At 30.1% G+C, this 23,217-nt stretch overlaps 1 protein-coding gene and 2 pseudogenes across 5 annotated transcripts; 1 reads left to right on the forward strand and 2 right to left on the reverse strand.

The window, feature by feature from the left end:
- The first annotated feature begins 1,465 nt into the window (after positions 1–1,465).
- Positions 1,466–3,662, forward strand: LOC150028674 (uncharacterized; annotated as a pseudogene).
- Positions 3,663–7,767: 4,105 nt separating this feature from the next.
- Positions 7,768–11,315, reverse strand: ECHID (enoyl-CoA hydratase/isomerase D). 5 transcript variants are annotated; one of them, XR_011080361.2, is made up of 9 exons: positions 10,980–11,315; positions 10,780–10,902; positions 10,335–10,436; positions 10,066–10,104; positions 9,322–9,420; positions 9,114–9,161; positions 8,884–8,979; positions 8,525–8,743; positions 7,768–8,367 (listed from the first exon to the last, which is right to left on the reverse strand). XR_011080361.2 is itself a non-coding variant. In XM_068606749.2 (9 exons), exons 1-9 carry the CDS (start codon positions 11,244–11,246, stop codon positions 8,251–8,253), a joined length of 1,014 nt encoding a protein of 337 aa, XP_068462850.1. In that variant the 5' UTR covers positions 11,247–11,315; the 3' UTR covers positions 7,768–8,250. The 5 variants fall into 5 exon arrangements, 2 of the variants coding, with proteins under 2 accessions (XP_068462850.1, XP_090156530.1); XR_016519558.1 differs by having other exon boundaries at positions 8,525–8,647; positions 9,322–9,413; positions 10,980–11,300; XR_016519557.1 differs by having other exon boundaries at positions 10,780–10,888; positions 10,980–11,230.
- Positions 11,316–16,305: 4,990 nt separating this feature from the next.
- LOC150028675 (uncharacterized) lies at positions 16,306–17,453 on the reverse strand (annotated as a pseudogene).
- Between the last annotated feature and the right edge of the window lie 5,764 nt (positions 17,454–23,217).

Here is a 23,217-nt window from a genome sequence, read left to right on the forward strand (position 1 = left end):
TGAATGTTTTAATTAAGTTTTTAAAAGATTTTGACTATAACATAGGTTTATTATGAGATAGTTAAAAGTTTTTTCAACTATCATCATACACTCATTCCAAAACACAAGAGAAAGAATGAGAAACCAGAGAAACTTTGCTTACAATGAAGATGACAACGAGTAACCCGCATTGAAACAAATTATAAATGTCATAAACAACATATGACAATGAAACAAGAAAGTAAGTCAAAGAGAGGATTTTCGTTTATGAGTTGAAGAGGCCTTAAGATTTCACAACCAACTCCAACTTAAGAAATAAGAACTACAATTAAATTAAAAGATTCAAATAACCCATTAGAGGAGACTTGAGATTGACATTAGTACCTCGTGATGAGATTTCAAACCTATCTCTTGGAAAATTATGGACAAACTTATTCCCTCTTTACATGGTTCTAAAGATCGACATGTTTATAAGAGTGGGAGACCCTTGAAATCAACTCAAGGTCTTCTAAGCACAGATGTTGATATAAAGAGGATTGGACATTATGAGATGCAAAATATTCATGGGTGCATTGTCCAATACAACAATAGATTGGTTCAACGATTTACTTTACACCTGCATATCTTACTTAACAAAAATTTCTAGTTTATTCATCACTCAATTCGATGCAATAAGGTAAAGCCTCCCAATATAGAAAAATTGTTCAATGTCAAAAAACAAAGTGGTGAACCATTGAAGGATTATATGACTAGATTATATATGTCACATTACAATTAAGATTTTCCAGCCTAAGAAGTGGATGTTTATGTACAATTTTATGAAGGGACTCCGAACAAATTCGTTCAGTGAGTCCTTTATACAACAAAAGGTAGAGATTTTTTTTATTAGCACAAAAGGTAGAAATAATGATAGAGGTTCGCTCTTGATCTTCCTCAAATATCAAAGCTAAGAAAGTTATGACTCACAAAAAATTCGACAAATGACTTAAACATACACCCAGCAGATAATGCTCGAAGAAATGATTAAGATTATCAAAATTGGAAAACCCATTACTAGGCACCACTTGAGGAAAGGTATCAACCTTACACATTAAAATGATCGATGTCAAATTTATTACATTTTTTTATTTTTTATATTTATAAATTAGTTTCTATTAGATGAATTTATTTTATTTTTATGTTTAAGTAATTTTTTATTTTTATTATAGGAAACTAAGATGAATATACCTAATCAAACTACTGAACAAGATGATAATATATTTTATAATAATCATATTAAAATTAAAAATATAAAATAACCTTAAATAACATAATAATTGAATATTACTTTTAAATATATAATATATTATACAATAATTATTTTTTAATTTGTTACGTGATTTATATTTTATATTCTTAAATTAATTTTTTATTAGATGAATTTATTTGATTGTTATATGTAAGTAAACTTTTTATATTTAATTTATTTTTATTATAGGAAATTAGGATGGATATACCTAATAAAGTTACCAAACAAGAAGATGAAACAAAACCTCTTTGGACATATGTTTCAAAGTTAAGAAAACTCCGAGTGGAGAAAATAATATGATTAAATGTAGTGTGTGTAATTTCTCATTCAATGGATCTTACACTTGAGTAAGAGCTCATTTGTTAAAAATTACACGAGAAGGAATTAGAATTTTTCCAGACGTGACCTCATCCAAACTTATTCAGTTTAAAAAATTATACAATGAAATAACATTGAAAATAAAAAATTCAAAGAAAAAAAGGGTCCATCTACCACGTGTATACGATGAAGGAAATAAAAAAAATAATGGTGTTAATCCAAAACTCAAAGGTTCTTTACAAACTTCTTTCAATATTCAGAGAGAGATACTCTTAATTGTGAAATTGCGAGAATGTTTTATTCTTTAAAACTACCATTTCATTTAGCAAGAAGTCCTTATTATAGAAATGCATTTTCTTATGCAACTAATACTTCTAATCTTATTGGATATGTACCACCAACATTTAATAAATTGGGAGGTCCTTACTTTCAAAATAAAGAAGTCATGTAGAAAATCTTTTGCAACCTATATGAAACTCATGGACTCAGAAAGGTATAACAATTGTTAGTGATGGGTGGAGTGACCCAAAAAAAGACCACTTATAAATTTATGGCTATCACTGAGAGTGGACCAATGTTTTTTAAGTCAATAGATGGAATGGTGATATAAAGGACAAATATTTTATTGCTAAACACATGAGAGATGCAATTATGGAGATTCGGTCAAAATATGTGGTATAAATTATGTCTGATAATGAAGTATGTAAGGTACAGGGTATGCTCATAGAATTAGTAATTCCTTCAATGTATTTGACTTCTTGTGTAGTGCACACCTTGAATCTTGCATTAAAAAATATTTGTGCAGGAAAAAAATACTAAAAGAAATAGTGATATTTATCAACAATATTAAAAGCATTATCGCAAATTGTTGATGATGCTACCTTTATTAAAAACTTTATTATGAGACACTCTATGAGATTATCAATATTCAATAACTTTAACATATTGAAGTTGTTTTTTATTGCTCAACAAGATTTGCATCAACCAAGTCATGTTAAAAAGGTTTAGAAGTTTGAAAAAAGGACTACAAGAGATTATTATTAGTGATTAATGGTTTTTTCGCAAAGAGGATAAGGTGGATAATGCACAATTTGTGAAATAAAATTTATTGATTGATAATTGGTGGATGAAGGTTGATTACACACTTGTTTTTACTGCTCCTATTTTTTATGTCCTCATAAAAATAGATATAGATATGGTTACTTTTCACTTAGTATACGAAATATGGGATTCAATGATTGAAAATATGAAAAATGTCATATACCACCATGAAAGAAAGACAAAAGTTGATCATTCATCATTTGATGAGATAGTAAACTCTATTAATTTATCGTTGGACTAAAAGTAACGCATATCTTCGTTTGCTCGTTCTTTAAATCTAAGGTAATATATTATATAGTTAAATTATTTTATGATTATATTTTGTTATGTACATATTTACTTATAATATCATAAATTAATATATATATATATATATATATATTTATATATTTTAATGCTATAAATATTATAGTCATGAATGGTTGAATGAAGATTCACAAAAAGTTGTCCCACATTAAGATGTGGAACTTAGTCATGAAAGGAAGAAATGTTTTAAGAGGTACTTTGTTGATGTAGATGTAAGAAGATAGATAAATATAGAGTTTACAAACTTTTTAGATGAAAGAGAAATTTTTTTTGATGTTGACTCTTTAAGGAATAAAGATAAAATGGGTGCAAAATCATGATGGATTGTCATGAAGCTCGTGCACCAACACTTCAAAAGATAACTCTTAAACTACTTGAACTACCATGTTCTTGTTGTTGTGAAAGGAATAGAAGTATCTATTATTTTATACATTCTTTGAAAAGAAATAAGATGACACATAAAAAGGCGAATGATCTAGTATTTGTCCATGGTAATCATCGACTTCTCTCAAGAAACTCTTCAAAATATAAAGAAGGGGAAACTAAATTGTGGGATATCGCATGAGATGACTTTTCATTGGATGATAATGAAATTCTTGATATTGTTAGCTTATCTTTTAATGAACCACATTTAGAAGTTGTATTTTTCAATGAGGATGAACAAATGTAAAAGTCAAATATTATGGTTTACATAAGTTTATCTTTTGTTAGAATTTTTTTTATAAATGTTTCTCTTAATTTTTTCAGATTACAAAGTATATTAATATATTTTAATATATATATATATATATATGTTGTGTCTCGTGTCCAAGTTAACTGTATCATTATGTCCCTATCTATATCGTATTTGTTTATATATTCGTGTTTATGCTTCCCAATGTTGTATCCTCTCCCCCTTATTCTCACACTTTCTTCTCTCTCCGACGTCAATCCCGGAAGCGATTCCCAACGAAGCTCGAAGACTTTAACATTGCAAGAAAAAATTGTTTTAATGGAGGTTATTTAGCGGAGGTTAATATAATCCTAGGAATTGATTTAATTAACATAGATTTTTAACTTTCGTTAAGTTTCAAAGGTTATTCTAAAACCTCAACAAAATAACCAAGATTTTTTTAACCTTCATTAAATTCCAAAGGCTTATTATAAAATGTTAGCAAAATAATGGATGTTTTTTTAACCTTCGCTAAATTTCAAAGGTTTATTTTAAAACCTCAGCAAAATAAGGGAGGTTTTTTAAACTTTTGTTAAATTCCAAAGATTTATTGTAGAACCTTAATAAAACACTCAAGATTTTCAAACTTCAATAAATAGATATAATTAAATCTATTTATAAATAAATAATTAAAAACTATATAGTTTTAATATTTTATATATTTTATAACTAATTTCTCTAAAATTATGAAATTGTAACTTGACATTACAAATAAGTTTTCTAAAATTTCTAAAATTTATTTTAAAAACTTGCCAAAATAACCTTGGATAATAAAAATTCCAAGAACTAATCTTGGATAATAACTATTTCAACACTATTTACATATTTCTTATGATCGATGGTAGTTGGTTTATATAATTTCTATTTTTTTTGTTACGAGCTCATACTTAAAAAAAACTTACTTATTTTGTTTTAGCTTTTGATTTAGGTATATTTTGCAATTTTAGTTTTATAATTGTTAATATTTAATTCTCATCATTTTGAAATATTTTAAATTAAGGTCTTTATTTTAAAATGCATCTAATAATTAATTCACTGTGAAAGTGAGAAGTGATAAAGTTAATTTCTCTTCGCAATATGTTCTTGCAATCTTTGAAGTCCTCGTTGCCAAGAACACACATGGATTTGAAGTTCACATCTGACAGATAATGTAATTATTTTGGATATATAAAGCAATGATAAACACTATTTGTTGTCGAGCTAGGTAAGAGTGGTTTGTGACTCGAGTTGGGGCAGTAAGGTGATGGAAGAAGCAAAGATAGTGCCTTATTAGGTGTTTCTTCTCCTTAGATATAATAGATATAAGTGTGAATGAATTGTGATTCCTTGCTAGGACTATCGTCGACAGTCATTGAGCCTGTGTTGGAAAGCAATGTGTCTATGGTGGAAGAGAAAAGTTAAGAGGATTGTTAGAGATGGTAGAAAATGGGGTTGAAGGTTATTTCAGAAGGCAAGTCATTTTACGAAAATTTTGAAACTCATGATATTTTACGGAGGTTCTTAAACCCATGGTATTTAACAGAGGTTTTGAAACCAATGGTATTTAATGAAGGTTTTGAAACCCATGGTATTTTTAAACTCATGGTATTTAACAGAGGTTTTTAAACCCATGGTATTTTTACATAGATTCTTAAACCCATGGTATTTAACATGTGACCTTTGTAACTTGTTAAACAAGCTTCATAATCCTATCCATTTACACAGTGATGTGTGGCATTAGTAACTTGTGGCACAAGCTTCATAATCCCCTCCATTTCTATAGTAACATGTGGCAAGGATAGCTTGCAACCCAAGATTCAAAATGCTCTCCAATGAGAAGTGGACAAGTGGCAAAGAGACTTGGAGAGCAAGGCATAAGTGGCACCCCCTTGGAGCCTCTCATGTGGCATCCAATGTGGCTCCCATTTTGTAGTCTTCTAAGATTTTTATGAGGCCCTCCGACATGCCTATGTTACTTGACCCAAAATACAAGATCCAAAATCCTATTTTACTTGGTCCAAAATAAATTCTAAATTACTCTATACAATTATTTACAAGGCTAAGAAGAAGAAAAAGATCTCTTCAAATATGGGTGTTCCTCTCCAACAATAAGGTTTCATATTCTCCCGTCTTCTCAGCTCAATATGTCTTGTCTAGATGGTCTTCCATCACAACATTTATGACATAATGTTATCAAGTCCCACCTTTAGATTTAAAGAATGTTAGAACGACATACCAACAATTGATGAATAAGATTTTGAAGACAATACTAGAATGAAATGTGAACACTTCCGCATATGACATAGTAATCAATAATTTTTATTTTTATTTTTGCAAAAAATATTCATACTTGAATTCACTTTATCTCGAATTCAGTTATCATTTTAAGAAAACCAATATAATTTTTTTTTATGTAAAAACAGAGTTTTAAATATAACATAATTTCTTGCTTTCCATATCATATCATGAAAGCACACATCACACTCTTCTTTCATTAAGATCTAAAACTACATTCAATACTTTCACTTGCGAAAAGATTTTAAAGTATTTAAAAACCAACCCCATTATGTTTCTGTGTGATTCATGCAACCTAATTAAAAAAATAGTATTCTTTGCAAAGTTGTCATTGCCAATGAACCTTTCAAAACCTGGGTCTTGCCATCCATTTCGTCACCACATGTTGCTTTCTTACTCGAGAAGTCTTCTTTTATAAATGAGAAAAGGATGAACATATGTGAATATATAAATAAGTTTCCCCACAAATCCCACAGTCTGCAAAAGATATTTCGTCGCCAAGCCCCATTTTAAGCTGGTTTACTTTTACCAACACCCCTTTACAAAGTTCATTGCATTTTGTATATTGATGTCGCAAATATATTTTTAAATTTAAAAATACATTTTGATACATACATTTTAGAATGTGTTAATACATTTTAAATTATACACTTTATAATAAATTAATACATTTTGAATTATATACTATATGATACATTTTTAAATTTAGGAATTCATTTAAAATATGCATTTTGAAATGTATTAATTCCATTGGTATTCGAATATATATAACTTCAAAATAGATTTGAGATTTTTCGATCTAAAACCTTACCAGATTATCACACGATCCAAAATAGATTTATAAATCCAAAATATATTTGTTCTATAAATCTAAACGAAGGTATTTTTGACATTTCATCCCCCATTAGAGAGCAGCTTTTCAAACCATAAAAGTGCAGAATGCAATGGCACTACACAAAGCTAGCGTGCTTAGCTCGCATTTGATAAAATTTATGTATTTTAGAAAGGCAAAAATACTATTAAAAAAATTATTATTGAATTTGTGAAGATGTTATAAATTAGAGATTGAAGAAAGTTTCTTCCTACACCTATATGCCTTTTTTTTTCACCCATACTTTAAAAAAATACTCAAATTACCCTTTGACATTTTTCATTAAACTTTTTTTTTCTATAATTCCGAAATGTGGAATTCATAGACTTCCAGGATTATAGAATCTAGAAGTTAAAATTTATATTTTGGATTGTACAATATTCTAGATTTTACAGTCCAAAATACAAATTTATGTTTCGAATTGTAGAATTTGGAATGGATAATTTTAGAATTTTTGAAAATATAAGATTGCAAAAAGAAATTATGGGATGCAGAAAGAAATTTTTAGATTTTTAAGATATGTGATCAGCCTACTCTGACCCGCACGCAATTGGCCTGTGCGGACTACAAGTTATATGGGACGAGTCTAAGTGGGTTAGTGAATTGAAATAAGCAAACCGTCTCACATTTTTTTTTTCCTAACTCTCACCTATCTCAAATTGCCATCTCTACTCTAAGCCACAACGAGAAGTGACATATTTATTGGATTACCTCTATTCAATTCAGAATGGATCTTTTGAGAAGTTTACACTTCGAAGTTGATTGTAAAATAATGAGGTGATTCAAAGAAATATGTTAGGAACAAGAAGTTGTACCCAAAATGTTACTTTACATTCAGTTCAATGATGTTCTTTTGTAATATAAACATGCCTCATTAAGAAAGTCAAATGAATATTAGTAGGGGGCGTATGGCACAGCTCATGCAACACATCATCTTTACTCCGAATATACACGCTGTGTTTCACCATATCATATCATATCATATCATATCATATCCAAGTTTGTTGACTACACACCGAATATTTCGCAGAAATGTTACACGACTGTAAAACTATTCCCAAACTTCTGGAGATTAAACCGGTACAAGTTCCCTTTAGCATCATGCATAAATGAGCTTCACTCAAACTTGCGACAGCTTTCAATAATCCATGACTTCTGGGGCACCAAACTGAATTTCAGAAGGCGAAGTTCTGAGAAAATAAGCGGAAATCTATATTCTACGGTCTTGTTTACTTAAGTTGATAATCATTTTAAGAAACAAGACCCAATAGTTAAATCTGAGAAATCTGTTACATTTAAATTGAATAAATCAAGGACAAGAATAAACAAGTGGCAAATCAAGCTTCTGCTCTATAGACTAGAGGTCCACGCCTCAAATTGATAGCTACAATTGACAAACATTTAAGGTCGCCGTTTGAACTTGGAAAAATCAGGGCGCCTACGTTGCAAATATGCAGTCTTCCCCTCTTTAGATTCCTCTGTGCCATAGTATATCAGTGTTGCATTTCCACCAAGTTCCTATAATTTAGATCACCAATTACAAATTAAGTATGCATCTATATGAATCAAGACAAGGGTGAAAAATGTCAACATGTAGACTGAAGGAAAAAAAAAAAATCAGTATAAATTCATCATTGGAAGCACTGGTATAAAAAAAATTCATCATTGAATATACCTGAAGTCCAGAATGTCCATCATCCACTGCATTAAGAGCTGACTTGAGCACCCGAATAGCAGTTGGACTGTTCCTCAGTATCTCCCGACACCATTTTATCGTTTCTTTCTCCAAATTATCAAGCTAGACCAAACCAAAACATAGCATTCACTGTAAGTGCGAGGTTGATGTTGGAGCATCTGTTTCTGCTATTGCTTTAAGTAGCTCCCTATTCCGTAACTGTTCCTCGACAGTTTAATTACTTTTCCAATTGGTATACGATAATGTAATACTAAAACAGTGACGTGAGATTTCGGAATACTTTCAGCAAAAGGAGAAATTAAAATTAGAGTCAAATTATTCAGACGAAAAGAACTCACTGGTACAACAGTGTTAATAAGGCCCATTTTCTCTGCTTCAACAGCGTCATAGAACCTTGTGAGAAACCACATTTCACGCGCTTTTTTTGGACCTACCTGTATAAACAAGGCGATTTTTTATCTTTGGACTGAAAATATCAAAACCATGCAGCAAACAAAATCCACCACCATCTAGAATAGCATAAACGTGGAGTGAATTACCAGCAAAATAAATAGTATTTGATTCTTACCAAACGAGACATGATAGAACTTCCATAACCAGCATCAAAGCTTCCTACCTTCCATAGGTACAAAGAAAGAATTGCAAATCCATTATTATGTATCATTACAGAAGAGGGAGAGTGAGGGCAATATAACACTGCCTTCATAGATTAAGAATATCTTCTTGTATGTTTAATTATTATGCATCTTGTATAAAAGGGAAAAGGGTTCAAGAACCTTAGGACCAGTTTGGCCAAAGATAGCATTATCTGCTGCAATAGTTAGATCACAGACCATATGTAATATATGCCCTCCACCAATAGCATAACCTGCTACCTGTTTTAACGTTAGAAAAATAGGTTGCATATAACAAGAATATAAAGAACCAAAAAAGAACATGGTATCATATCATTATTCATAAACTGAAAATTTGAGGCCTATAGTTGTAGACGTTGAAATAACAGGTAGAGGGGCACATTAGATTTTCCAATTTTCCAAAACCTAAAATGCGTTATATTAACCTTGAGTGACATTTTAAAGAATAACAAAGTCTGAAATATCACAATACACACAAAACATATTACAAGTAGTTGACTCGCAGGAAATTTTGTGTTGTTAGTTGTTTGATGATCAGTCAGACCATCACATGACTAAAAGTTGTGTTATCTTCCAATTAATACTTAGTAAAATATACTGCAACACTATTTGTGTTGCAAATTATTTGTTTTGCATGCAAAAGTATTAGAAGAATGGAAAGGACAAGGGTTGTCGGTCTTTTTCCTTTTCTTTTTTCCTGCAGTGGATTTAATGGGTAACAGAAAGTCATAGTTTTGTGGTGTCCCTTAAGTTGGTTTTGGTCCAATACTTGTACTACATAAAAAATCAAACGGAATATATATTTTTAATGCTGTCATGTCCCTCATTTTTTTGGATATCATATCGACCCTAAGAACAAAGCTAAAAAAAGGTGCAGCTGAGTACCATTGCAATCACTGGCTTAGGGAGGCGGCGTATCTGCACCTGCAATAGGAGGAAAAAAATGATAAAAAGCAGAATAAGAAAGGAACATTTTATTTTTCAATAACAAGCATTAACATTTGTGTCATTACAAATAATGGAAACCACACAATAGAACTTGAAGACTCATGGTTCACTGAGTTGAATGGCTCAAAACAGACAAGGGATTAACTCGTCTAATGGGGATCACTTCTATTCACCCAACTAGAAAAATTTGAAATCAATCAATATACCTGCAAGTCTAGCACATTAAGGTTGCTAAAACTTCCATCATCAGAATAGCCATCGTCAGTCCTCAAAGCCTGGTCACCACCACTACAAAATGCCTTGGTTCCCTAAAACATGTCATCATCTCAGTTAACTGACTGATCTTAACATTTGAATTTGCTTCACCTATCAGTATTCAATACTTATCCAATAACTTTAATTTATAAAACCTTGAATATGTTTTTATAATTATTATCTGATAATAAATTTCATATTATTTAAATACTTTTATAAATTTGTTATTGATCTCAATGTAATAAACTTCTTAATCGTTCTGAAAAAGGTATAAAATTTAGCATATAACAATTTAAATCCATGGATTGATTGAATATACATTCCTATCACTGTACGAATTTCCAAGAAACAATAATTAATAAATAAATAAAATTTAGAAAAGGGAGAAGGAGGTACCTTGCCAGTGAGAATGACGACCCCAATAGAGGAATCATCCCTGGCGTCAGTGAAAGCACGCATGAGCTCCTTCACCGTTTGGGGACGGAACGCGTTCCTTCTCTCGGGCCTATTAATACTTATCTGCAACTCAACACTTACCAGTTGCGGTGCGATAACAGCAGAGTAAGAAAAAGCAAAGAGGAATTGAGAAAGTGAACCTTGGCAATTCCTTCTCCAACGGCCTTCTCGTACACAATGTCCGTGAAGTCATCGGAAGTGGTGCTCCAAACGACGTCGTGTGAGGGGACGTGGCCGTGAACGCGGGCGAAGCTGTTGTTGGTAGTGGAAGTGCGGGACAAGGCGAGTTCAGGGGATGCGGCGTGAGAGGAAAGGAGGTGGTTCTTCACAGAGGCGAGCCTTCTGGTGGCGATTTCGAGGTCCTTGTTCTCTGCCATTCGATATCTGAGACAGATTCTGAAGGTCATGTTTTGCTTTATATTCAATCACATTCAACATTGGTAGCGCTTGTCGTGACAATTGGGGATAAGAATAAGATAAGGTAAAGTCAGTGAAATTAATGAAGCTTTCTTAAGGGGGAAATGTTCATTTCAAATTTATTTATAATTAAATTTCATTAAACCTTTTTTTGTTTCACGGATTTTACTACATTTGTTATAATCATCTTATAGTTATGGGCTGCCATTTTTGTTATAGTTATGTTATGTTAACTACTATTTTGATTGTTGAATATAATTTTTTGTCTTACTATTTGTCGTAATTACACAATATAGTTTTAGTTGTTTGTCTTAGTGTAGTTTTCAATTTTATTGGAATAACTTAATTTTAATTATTTAGATTGGGGTTAAAATCCTTAAGAAAATAATAATTTGGTATATATATAAAGTGTTGAACAAGGTATTTTAATGTCTCCAAATTCATGAGGTAAACTTGAAAAGCTTGTTGTTGGTTGTGTGTTGTCTAATAGTCTTTGAAATGTTAATTCACTCCTTAAGATGATTCAAGTTCATTTGAATCTTAATCTTTTTGAAAATATGAGTTTTCTAAAAGGGTGTGAAATTTCAACTTGTTGAAATGTCGATTCAACCTGTTGATTTTTAAAATGGCATGGAAAAGCTTAGCTTTGTTTTGACTTTGCTGTCAAACAGATTCAATTGGTTGTTTCGATAAATCAAATGATTGTTTTTTCTGAAAACCTTAACAAAATTTTGTTAAGTGGTTTTAATCTGTTTTAAATGATTCTAACAACTTTTTATTTTTTATTTAACTGCTTTGACCATTTGATTGGAGTATAAAAATGTTGTTTTACGCTCCTATCCATTAACTAAGAAAGAGAGACTAATCAAAAATACTTTTCAAGATTTCAAAAGTTTTGGATCATCTCAAGTGTGTGGAATATGATTGAGTTTTGTACTTATGAACTTTAAGCTTTGATTTACCCAGGTGTATTTTATTCCCTTCTTTCTTGAACATTGTATTTTTGTGTGTTCTAGTGTGGTGTAGTTTATAGTCAGAAGGTGTTTCTGGAAACTGTGTGGTTTGCCATAGAGTGGTGTGTTCTTGAAGGGTTCAAGATCAACACTCTTGGTGTGTGTTTTGTAATCTTGGTGTGTGTTTTGTAATCTTGGTTTGATTACATAGTGAATTCTCAGTGGTTAGTTAAAGACTGGATGTAGCTCTTGGTTAAGAGTGAATCAGTATAAACATCTTGTGTGAATTTCTCTATCTCTACACTCAATAAATTGTTTTAAATTATTTTTCAAATTTGCTGGTATAAACAACCAGTTAAGGTTGATTTTCTGGAATCAAATTTAAAAACACTTGATTGATGTTCTTTTGGTTGAACAAAATTTTCAATTGATTGATTCTTTATAGTTTTTCACCCTACCTTCAATACTTGCAAAAATCTTTCAAAAACAATTCACTCCCCTTTTGTTTAAGGCCTCTAATTCTAAAAAAAAGCACGTGTTAAATGATTTAATATGGTTGTAAAGTGACATCACGTTGCTTTAAAATTCATCATGTTGCTTTTAGCATCTTTCTTGCTCATTTTAGCTTTTTCCTCATTCAAGATATTCTCTGAAATTTTCAATCTTCCTAGATTGTTTTCGAGCATATGTGGTATAGACAAGAGCCTCGGGTCAGTTCTGTTGAATCAAGTGGTGTTCAAGTTTTGAAGAATCCAAATCCTTTGAAGGATGTAGAAGCCTTGGTAGTGCTTGATGTTGTTGTGCTGGTTTAGCTTAGTTTTGGGGTAGTTTATATGTTGTAATCCACCCTTTGATTAAATCTAAAGTATTAGCATTCTCAATCTTTGTGAAAGTAAAGTGTTTTTCAAAGTAAGTTAAAACAACCGATTGTTTTATCGAAACAACCGATTGTTTGTACTTAGGTGTTTTGAGGAAAAGATTGAAAACTGTTTTTAAATGGTTGAACTGTTAAGTACCAAAACAACCGATTGATTCGAGGAAACAACCGATTGTTTGTTTTGGGACCATAACAGAAAAACTGTTTTCTGTTTGACTAAGCTTTAAATGATTTAACTGCTTACGCTCTAGTCATTAAATGCTTTGACCAATCTTTTAATGCAATTTAAGAGTTTGTTAAGATTTGATAACAAACTACATCTTTGAATATATTCAGAAAAACAGATTTGAGATTTAAGAATCTTTGAAAGAGTTTTGTTTTTGAGTTTTTCAAAGAGCTGAGATTGCTAAGAGTTTGTGATTGATCAAAGTGTATGGAATATGATTCTGCTTGTATTGATTTCAGATTATCTTCTGTAACAAGTGTAATCATTGTACTATGTTGAACAAGTATTCGTTTCTGTGTTTGCTGAGATTGGCTGTGTGTTCTTGAGGGGATCAAGATCAGCAATCTTAGTGTTGGTGTGTTGACCAAGGAGAGTGTGTTTCTTGAGGTGTTCAAGGTCATTCTCTTGGTTGTTGTGTAAGTGATCAAGGTGTGATTGCTTAGTGGATTTCCTCAGGGTTTCTGAGAAGACTGGATGTAGCTCTGGTTTGGAGGGAACCAGTATAAACAACTGTGTACAATTTCTCTATCCCTATCTCTTTAAATTCAATTTTGTCAATTAATAACTGGTATAAACAACCGATTGTTTTGGTAAAACAACCGATTGTTTTTCCAGTATTGTGCTTTTGCTTTATGTTTTGAAAAATTGAATTCTTAATCAAGGTTTTCTTGAAGTATTTTCATTCTAGGCTTAAAATTTTACGAAAATATTTCTTAAACAATTCACCCCCCTCTCGTTTAAGGCCATATATTCTAACAAGTTCTTGTTAACCTCCATTCAATCTAGAGAAGTGTCGCAGATTGGTATTTCATTGTGAACATGAATTTTGTCTTTAGACTAGTTTGGACCCTAGAAAGCAATAAGAACTCGTTGGAATCAATGCCCTATGCCATTGTTTAAACTTATTTGCAGCAAAAAAAAAAAAACACAATAATACCTACAAATTATGGAAGATCCTTGAAATTGCGATGAATTGCACATGTGAATGATGAGTTTGAACAAGAGGATTGGGGTGAAAGGGAAAGTCAGGGTTTGGAGAAAAAATGGATAATAATGAATAATTTAGGATTTGAAGGTCAAGGAAAAGATGCATAAGAGATCTTAATTTCTTTATATTTTGATTTTCCTTGTTACTTAAACTTTGCCCCAACACCTCCCATTTCTAGAAAGGTACCAAATTTCTAGAAATAAAAGGAGCCAAAATTCGGCATTCAAACTTGATTTACTTTGCGGAGTGAAATTCAAATCAAATTTTAGATTTTGGATTGTGTTTTAAGGTTATCTGGGTGTGATAGAGAGAGAGGGTAGAACAATGTGCAAAGGGGGTGGAGGATTTGTAGAATTGCATTAGTGGATGAAGTTGTGCATTGCGTTTTTCTGTGAGTGGTGTGATCAAATTAATGTAGAAAGTGTGTATGTTTGTTTAACATATGACTTGAGAGTTATGATAATTGAAAGAAAGAGAAAACAAAGAGAGACAAAGAAGACAAAACAGAAATTGCAAAGTGCATAATCAATGGGAAAAGGATAATGTATACATTTCTAGAAATAAAAAGGGACCAACATATTTCACAGTCTTACAACTAATTTCTTCACGCAATGTGTTGCAGAAGTTAGAAATTAGATCATTGCTTGTGTCTTCAATCTTTCTGATAAAAACTACACAAGCCACACAATAATCTATTTTCCACCTCAGAAAATGAGTAAAAAACCATGTAATATCTACTTACGTTGAAAATATCACATACATGACACATCTCGTTAAAAAAATTATCAAATTAAATCATTTTATAAAGTTGGAAAAGACAAAACAAACTTAGCAACCATATTGAACAATTATGATAAATATTGGGATCAGAATAATATTAAACCTAAAATTATTTATAAAAGTCAAACATTTTTTAATTATCATTTTTCTATATGACCCTAGTGTGTTTTCAAGTACCAGAAAGACTTAAATCTTACGGAACAAGAATACCATTAACGATGAGTTGATAATTATTTACGCTTAACAAAGGCTATGTGTTTGATAATTGGTACTACTCATGAAAATTTATTAAATAATTCAAAACTACCTAATTAAGTTTTATGGTTAACTCATATCTACATAATAAATAATGAAATTATAAATTAAAAAACAATAATACTCAATTGTATGTATCATATGGTCTCTAATTTAGTCACTATAACAACTAATTATTTTTTGTGTCTAACAATTGGTTGTTATTTTATGATTTTCTTGTAGTGCATGTTTAATAATAACGTTCATGTTCGATTGTTGTTTGGTGACTTTATGATAGGTGTTCTTAAATGTGAAGTATTGTTGCAAGTTTTTCATGTTATAAGCAAGGTTTTGCATCTTAATTTCATACTAGTATTTTTACATTAATATAGCTATGGGATTTAGTGGGTTAGTTTTTGTTAATAGGACAACTAATAACTTCAGTGCTCTAACCTTTCATTTTCTCTTTAAGAGGTTTAAAGGTGAATTTTTAAAGTTTTAGAAGGGTCAAATTGCAAATTGATTTTTGTATAATAGCCATAATTGAAAGTTTCTTTTCAATTACAATGAATGTTCCAACTTCAATATGACCTTGAACATCAAGATACTAGATACTTTGGAGCATAGTTATAGGATCGAGATTTGAATTGTGAATAATTTTTCAATTGTGAATCAAATCTTATTATAGTAAAATACATAATAAATAAAACATGATATATTTTTAAATAAGAATAAGTAACATATATAAATGATCAATCCATAAAATCAAAATATTCAATTCACAAAATCAAACATAATAAAATGTAAAATACTTTTTATATTTAAATCATACATTCTAATCTTATGCTTTCTTTCATCACTTCCAGATCAACATCACTTAGATCATCTTCTTTTTCTAATATAACATTTTGTTGGAGCTCATTTTCATCTTCTTTCTCCACATCTTCGACCATATCTTCAATTTCATTATCATTTGCATATATGGTAGATTTTACCTTCTATCAACCGTAATAGTTAAATTTCTTAGACCTATCAAAGAAACAAAAAAAATTATTAACATTTATGATTAATTTAATTAATTGTAAAGGTTTTATAATTTAAACAAATACATCTCTTACTTTTGTTACTTGGAGCCCACTCTTCAAGACTAAAAGATTCATGTATGTCCATCCATGAAATATCATTTGGTAGGCAAGGATCTTCCTTTTTAGTAATCCACTCATCATCTGATTCCATATTAGATAAACATATAGGATCATAAATATCTTTTTTCCTCTCTAACCTTTTGTCTCATCTTAAGTTGAAGATTATACTTAACAAATACAAGAGCATTTAATCTTTGTTGTTTTAAGCGATTCCTTCTTTTAGTATGCACTTGATCAAATATGCTCCAATTTCTTTTGCAGTAGCACTACAAGTTAGACTTAAAATTCTTATTGCTAGATTTTATAGCTCTTTTCCCTCTCCACCATAACTTTCCCACCAAAAAGCTGCAAATTCAAACAAAAAGCTAACATTAATAAATCATTATCCAAACTGTTATGATTTATAGGAAACTATTAGGATTAATTAAATGTTTTACCAGGATGCTTCTTATCCCTGGTTTCTATTGTCATGCTTCTTCCAAACAATCCTTGTGCTTCTTTTTTTAATTTGTCAAGTTGTTAATCAAGTTGAAATCTAATTCTTCTATCTGGGATCATATTTTTAATGGTCTCATATAAACCATATAAAACTTCACTATCTGCATTGAAATTTTTGTCATAATGAAATTTTATAAAAAAAAATATATTATTGAAATAAAAATCAATATTAACTTGAAATAATGATTAATATAATAATAATAGTTACTTACTTAGGATTAAGGTAGTAAGCAACAACATGGAGAGGCCTATGTAATTACAAATTTCAACGAGTATCAATTATTTTCCACACTTTTTTGTATCGAGAGTCTTGATTCTTAAAATTTGAGGCTATTTGTTCTTTAGCTATATCCATATATATAAGTAGAGTTACACACTTCAAACAATACTGGATGGATTTCCATAATCTATCATCACTAAAACCAATGTTCACCACTTGTTTACCTTCATTTTTACTAGCATGATTACTTGTTGTCCATTATTGTGAAACAAACATAACTCAAATGACATTTTCCTGTTGTGCTATGGATTGTAGGATAAGAAAAGCAGTTGCAAATGTCGTGATTGTTGGTCGAGCTAATTGATGAATTTTTACGGCAAGTGCACTGCGTTTGTCAGAAGTAATAATTGTTCCTAAGGACGGATATCGATCCCACAAGGAACAATGAATTATCGAGTACAATATTCACTAAATATAACAACAGAACAATAAAAAGAGTTTTGAAGTAATTGTGTTGGCACTGATCAATAAGAAAACAAACAAAGAATTAGTTGCTTCAATTGAAAAAATAGGGATTAGGTTTCATCTCTCCCACTCTCATGTATTTTTTGACTAACATGTTAATATTGAGTTCTTTGATTGAAATTGACGCCTGTGGAAAATTCATTTATATCGATCCTTCACATATAAAATCCTTAAGAATGTTTCCTAAATATCGATCTCGAACGTCAATGACAATTAACATTTCAAGTCTATCCCTAACACTCAAATATATTAAGTATTGTTGTTTAGGTCTGAACCCTAAAAATACCTCCCGGTCAGATTTAAGATTCTCAATTTGTCACGGAAAAGTTAAAAGTAAAACAACAATACCAATAATCAATCAAGAACTTAATATTAATATATAAGATATCACCTCAATACATAAGAGATTTTGAGCAGATTACTCCCAATCCCAAAGGGTATAATTAGTCACGCATACTTCTAACACCTTCCATTCTCCCAATTGGGTTACATTTCACCCTATGGTGTTTTCCTCTCAATCTGACACACTAGGGTTGAGCCTCTAACCCCCTATTTATCCTAGTTTTCTAGGGTTAGGTCGCTTTCTGTGTCGCGCTAATGAGCTAAGTGATAAAACATAAAAAAGGCTCAATCTTTCTCTGCATCCTTTTCCATTATGAGACCTTCTAGCTTTCTCTTTTTAGCTCAAATTATTCTCCTTTACTCCAAATCTTCAATCCTTCCTAAAAATCTGCAATTAACACCAAATTTGGGAGTAAAATGCTCTTATTCAAATAAAGCTCATAAAAAATGTAAAAATGTATAAATTCATAAATTAGAGATTATTTTATATGTAAATTAAAATCCTCATAAGTGCCTATATTTTAATATGAAATTTATTGAAATTAGACACTTATCACTAATTCTTTTCCTTTGGAATACTTTCTATATAAGTTTAGGACCCATGTGTGCCTATAAATAAAAGTTGTGATCTTTTTGGCATTTGCAATGGTATTATAAAATACTAGGAGTTGATCAATGTCTTCAAGGATTAAATCAAGGCAATGAGCTGCACAAGGAGACCAAAATAATTTTGTTCTCTTCTCCTCTAACATTTTTCCTGCAGTCACAAATTTAGAAGCACCATCAGTCACAACTTGCACAACATTATCCTTCCCAATTTCTTCTATCACAGAATCTAATAGTTCAAACATTGTTTGACATCCTTAATCACATTACTAATATTAATAGATATTAAGAAAATTGTTCCACTTCAACTATTAACAAAAAAATTGGTAAGAGATATTTCTTTTCCATTTGTCCAACCACCACACATCAGAATACACCCACATTTCTTCCATTCAACCTTATATTTCAAATAAAGTGTGAGTAAGTGTGGGTTATATGGGTCGAACAGTCACAACTGAAACTATAAATAATAATAAAAATTTAAAATTTTGTAGGTTAAGCCCACACAAACATAATATATATATATATATATATATATTGAAATTAAATTTAAATATGTAATAAAATTATGAAGGTTAAGCCCACGCTTGCTTAAAAATTGTATGGTCAATCCGTTGACTAAGCCCACGCTTATTTGAATAAACAATATAAAATATAATTTTGTGTGGGCAACATGTAGGCTAAGCCCACGCTTGTTTAAAAATTATGTGGCCAATATGTAGGCTAAGCCCACGTTTCTTTAAATAAACAATATAAAATATAATTTTGTGTGGGGAGCATGTAGGCTAGGCCTATGCAAAAAACACAACACTTGTGTCCCACGCACCACCACTATTTTTATGTCGAGCATATTAGCTTCCAACTTTTAATGATAACTACACTTTTGCATCCATTTATTATAGCTAGTGTCCCTTTTTGACCCATCCTAATAAGCATATTTTTTGTAGTGAACTAAGTATTGAAATAATTTTATATAAAAAAGCATAAGCTTAAATAAGTTTTTATAAAAAAAAAATAAAAATAACATAAACAAACAAATATAAGAATTTATTTTAAAATATAGTTTTTTAAAAAAAGTATTATATAATAAAATAAAATAAACAGAAACTTATATAGTTTTTTTATATAAAAGATAAAATTGGTTTTTTGAAAATAAATAATCCTATAACCTTTTCGAAATTTAAGAGTGGTTAAGCTTTTTTAAAAGGTGGTTCAGCCTTTTTAAAAGTGGTTTAGGGTTTAAGGTTTAAAAGTGATTCAACTTTTTAAAAAATGGTTCAACTTTTTTAAAAGTAGTTCAACTCTTCATATTATAAAATATTTGTTCAACTTTTCGGATTAGGAATCATAACAAAAGATATTAAAATTTGGAATTCGTTCAGTTACTTTATAAAAAAAAAGTTTTCTTCTCCATGGATGACCTTAAGTGATTTTAACAAATTCATTTGATGAATCAACTAATTGAATATTCACTTTAGTTTTTAAAGATTTCATTTAAGAATATTTTAAAAGATTAAAGTATCCATTCAACCCATTAATTTTTTTTAATATTATCAACAAGTTCCAAACAATTTAATACATTTTAAAACCTTTTTTTTTTTTTTATCAATTAAGTTTGGCAAGAGATAAGTAGATAATCATTCATCAAAATCTAACTCATACTAAAGAAATAAAGTAGACACCAAGTCTTCAATCTTCATGAGACAAAATCTTCAATCTTCATGAGGGTTTGGATATATCAAATATAATTTAGCTCAAGCTCCAGCTTCAACACATATAATCCTAAAATTGAGATGCATGGTAACTTATATACAAACAAAATCACAAGAGTATTTTCATAGTTGTCTGTTGCTTGATATGATTTCTTTCAAGCATTGAGTTACAACAAACACTCCTAATACCACTCGTACTAAAAGAGAAAGAGATAATTGAAAAACAAAATCCATAAACCATTATATATCTTTTTTTACTAACTTAAACTCTTATTTATATCCTTGAGAATCACTATTCCTCGCTTAAACGTCCCATGGTCGCTTAAGCGAGTATTGAGTTGTAGCAAACATATTATAGGTCCATTTATATAAGAAAGTTAACGAATTAAGTCAATTATTTGAATTACATTGAAGTTAGTCTACATAAGAGTCTTTTGTATGGAAAAAGATAATTTGGAAGAAAATACTCCACTAAAGATGTTTAAATAACTTCATAGGGAGATTAGTTATCCATAAACAATAGAACATAATCTGGGATTGAATGCTTACCAAAAGATGAAAAAATTATACTGTAATATTAAACTCTTCTATTGTGACTTGGTCTACCTGACCTGCACCATAAGATAATTGATGCGATCTGTAACGTATGATACTCTTTCATCTCGATATTAATTCAAACATACCCAAAGATTTTTTATATAGAGGTGATTTTACAATTTTTTTTTAACTTTTCAAATATGTAGTTAAATGCTCTTGTTTTGGATCCATGTACTCATGGAATTACTTTTATGATTATGTTATTTACCCACGTTATTGTGCATTTTTTATTTATTTCTTTTTTGTCTTGTTCATAAAAGTGAGGGTCTGACGGTAGATGTTACAAGTAGGATTACGACTGAATGAAGAAAAAACTTTAAAAAGATATAGAGGTTGTCAATATAATTTATTAAAGAAAACTATAAAAAAATTTGAAAAAGAAAATAATTCTCGAAATTTAGGAGTCAATTACCCGTGAAGGAGGTATTAACATCCCCATGATGCCTTTAACTTTTAGAGAAGGAAAATATTTTAAAAGAAAATTATTCGAGTACAAAATAATTTATGTTTTTCATGGCCTAGGTAGGCTTTTTGTTAGAAAAGGACAAGTGTGGAATGCATACTATGCAACGGTAGGGGAAATATATATATATATATATATATATATATATATATATATATATTTAAAAATTATATTATTTTTGTATATTTAATTTAATTAAAGGTAATCATAGACAGTATGGGTGTAATGCCATCGACTTCTAAACTAAAATCAAAATTAAAGGTAGTCGTAAACGTCGTGGATGCCAATACTGTTTCTACATGTAATCATCTATCGAATCAAAATTTAATTTAAAAAATCATCATGTCTTTCGAATATTTTTTGTTTACTTTTTTAATAAACTATTATATATCAGTAGAAAATTCAAAATTAATTAGATACAAAATGGGTACTTTCGGAATCAATAACCAAATAATAGAAAATAAAGTAAATAAAATAATTACACAAGATAATTTTTAACCGTGGGAGAACCTTTCTCAACTTAAGAAATAAGAAATAACCGGACCTAGTTCAAAAAATCTTTCACTATGAAAGTAAGATTACAATATTTGTTTCTTCTCACTCTGTGACTCAATCTCATCCAACAATGATGGAATACAATGTCTCTCTAGCATTTCACTAGGATTTCTAATCTTACCACACTAGTGCAGAAATGTAAAACAAAGGCGGCTATTTTAAATTTACAAATGCGGTCATAGAACCGCATTTGATCAGCACGCATTCGTAAATCTGGCATTTACAAATGCGATCATAGAACCGCATTCATAAATCATATTTACAAATGCGGTTATTTTAAGTAACCGCATTTGTATATTATTCTGAATGAGGGATGTGGGTTTGGGGTTTAGGATTTATGAATGCGGTCTTAGTAAAAACCGCATTCATAAATCACTATTTACAAATGCGGTCTTGGTAAAAACCGCATTCATAAATCACTATTTACAAATGCGGTCTTGGTAAATGACCGCATTTGTAAATAGTGTTTTTTTTTAAAGTGCAGTTTGTTTTGTACAGAAACCATATATTTTAATAACCTGCATAATGATCAAACCCAGCCAGACAAATACAGAAATATAGTAATCAATTGAAATCATCAAAATGTACATTTACAAGTGATCAAATTACATATAATAAAACCACTATTGTTTACCTATGCTAGAGTTATAAAAATTAATGAAATATGTGGACCAAGAATCTCTAACATATGAAATGCCTTCCTCATTCATTGGTGTTTCTTCTGTGAATAACTGCATTGCAAAGTCGACATAAATTAGTTTTTAGATATATATATGTTCAAGAATTATAAAAATGATTTAACATATATAGTACCTCTTTCCAACCAGTTTTAACACCTAGTCTTATAATGGTAATCATCCATTGCATAATGTAATAGCCACACTCATAGCTTCCTGGTTGTTTATCACACTATAATTCAATAAAAAGTAATATGTTAGTATATTCATAAACAATGATAATAGAGAAAGAAAAAAATTACAAACCTTTACTCTTATGTAGTTCAAATTATTTGAACTGGATCGACCTTTTAGGATGTTATATCCACGCCATGAACTGGTTAATACAAAAAACCTCGTTAGTAGATGGTTAATTAGTAACATACAAAGTTAAGTTTAAACTATACTTACGTATCAATGATATCCTTAAATTTTGTGGGAATCTTCTTGTGTAGGGAATAAAACCACACAGCAGTCTTAAGACAAGTAACTGCCAATGATGCCTATATGATCAATGAAAAGAG

Source organism: Phaseolus vulgaris, chromosome 3 (assembly GCF_051622355.1).
Source record: "Phaseolus vulgaris cultivar YP4 chromosome 3, ASM5162235v1, whole genome shotgun sequence".
NCBI classification, from domain to species: domain Eukaryota; kingdom Viridiplantae; phylum Streptophyta; class Magnoliopsida; order Fabales; family Fabaceae; genus Phaseolus; species Phaseolus vulgaris.

Coding starts and splice junctions, on each gene's coding strand:
- ECHID (XM_068606749.2), bottom strand. CDS start 11,246: ATGACCTTCAGAATCTGTCTCAGATATCGAATGGCAGAGAACAAGGAC. Junction 10,105..10,334: donor TTAATGTGCTAGACTTGCAG/GTATATTGATTG, acceptor CTCCTATTGCAG/GTGCAGATACGCCGCCTCCC. Junction 8,648..8,883: donor TTATTAACACTGTTGTACCA/GTGAGTTCTTTT, acceptor GGTTTGGTCTAG/CTTGATAATTTGGAGAAAGA.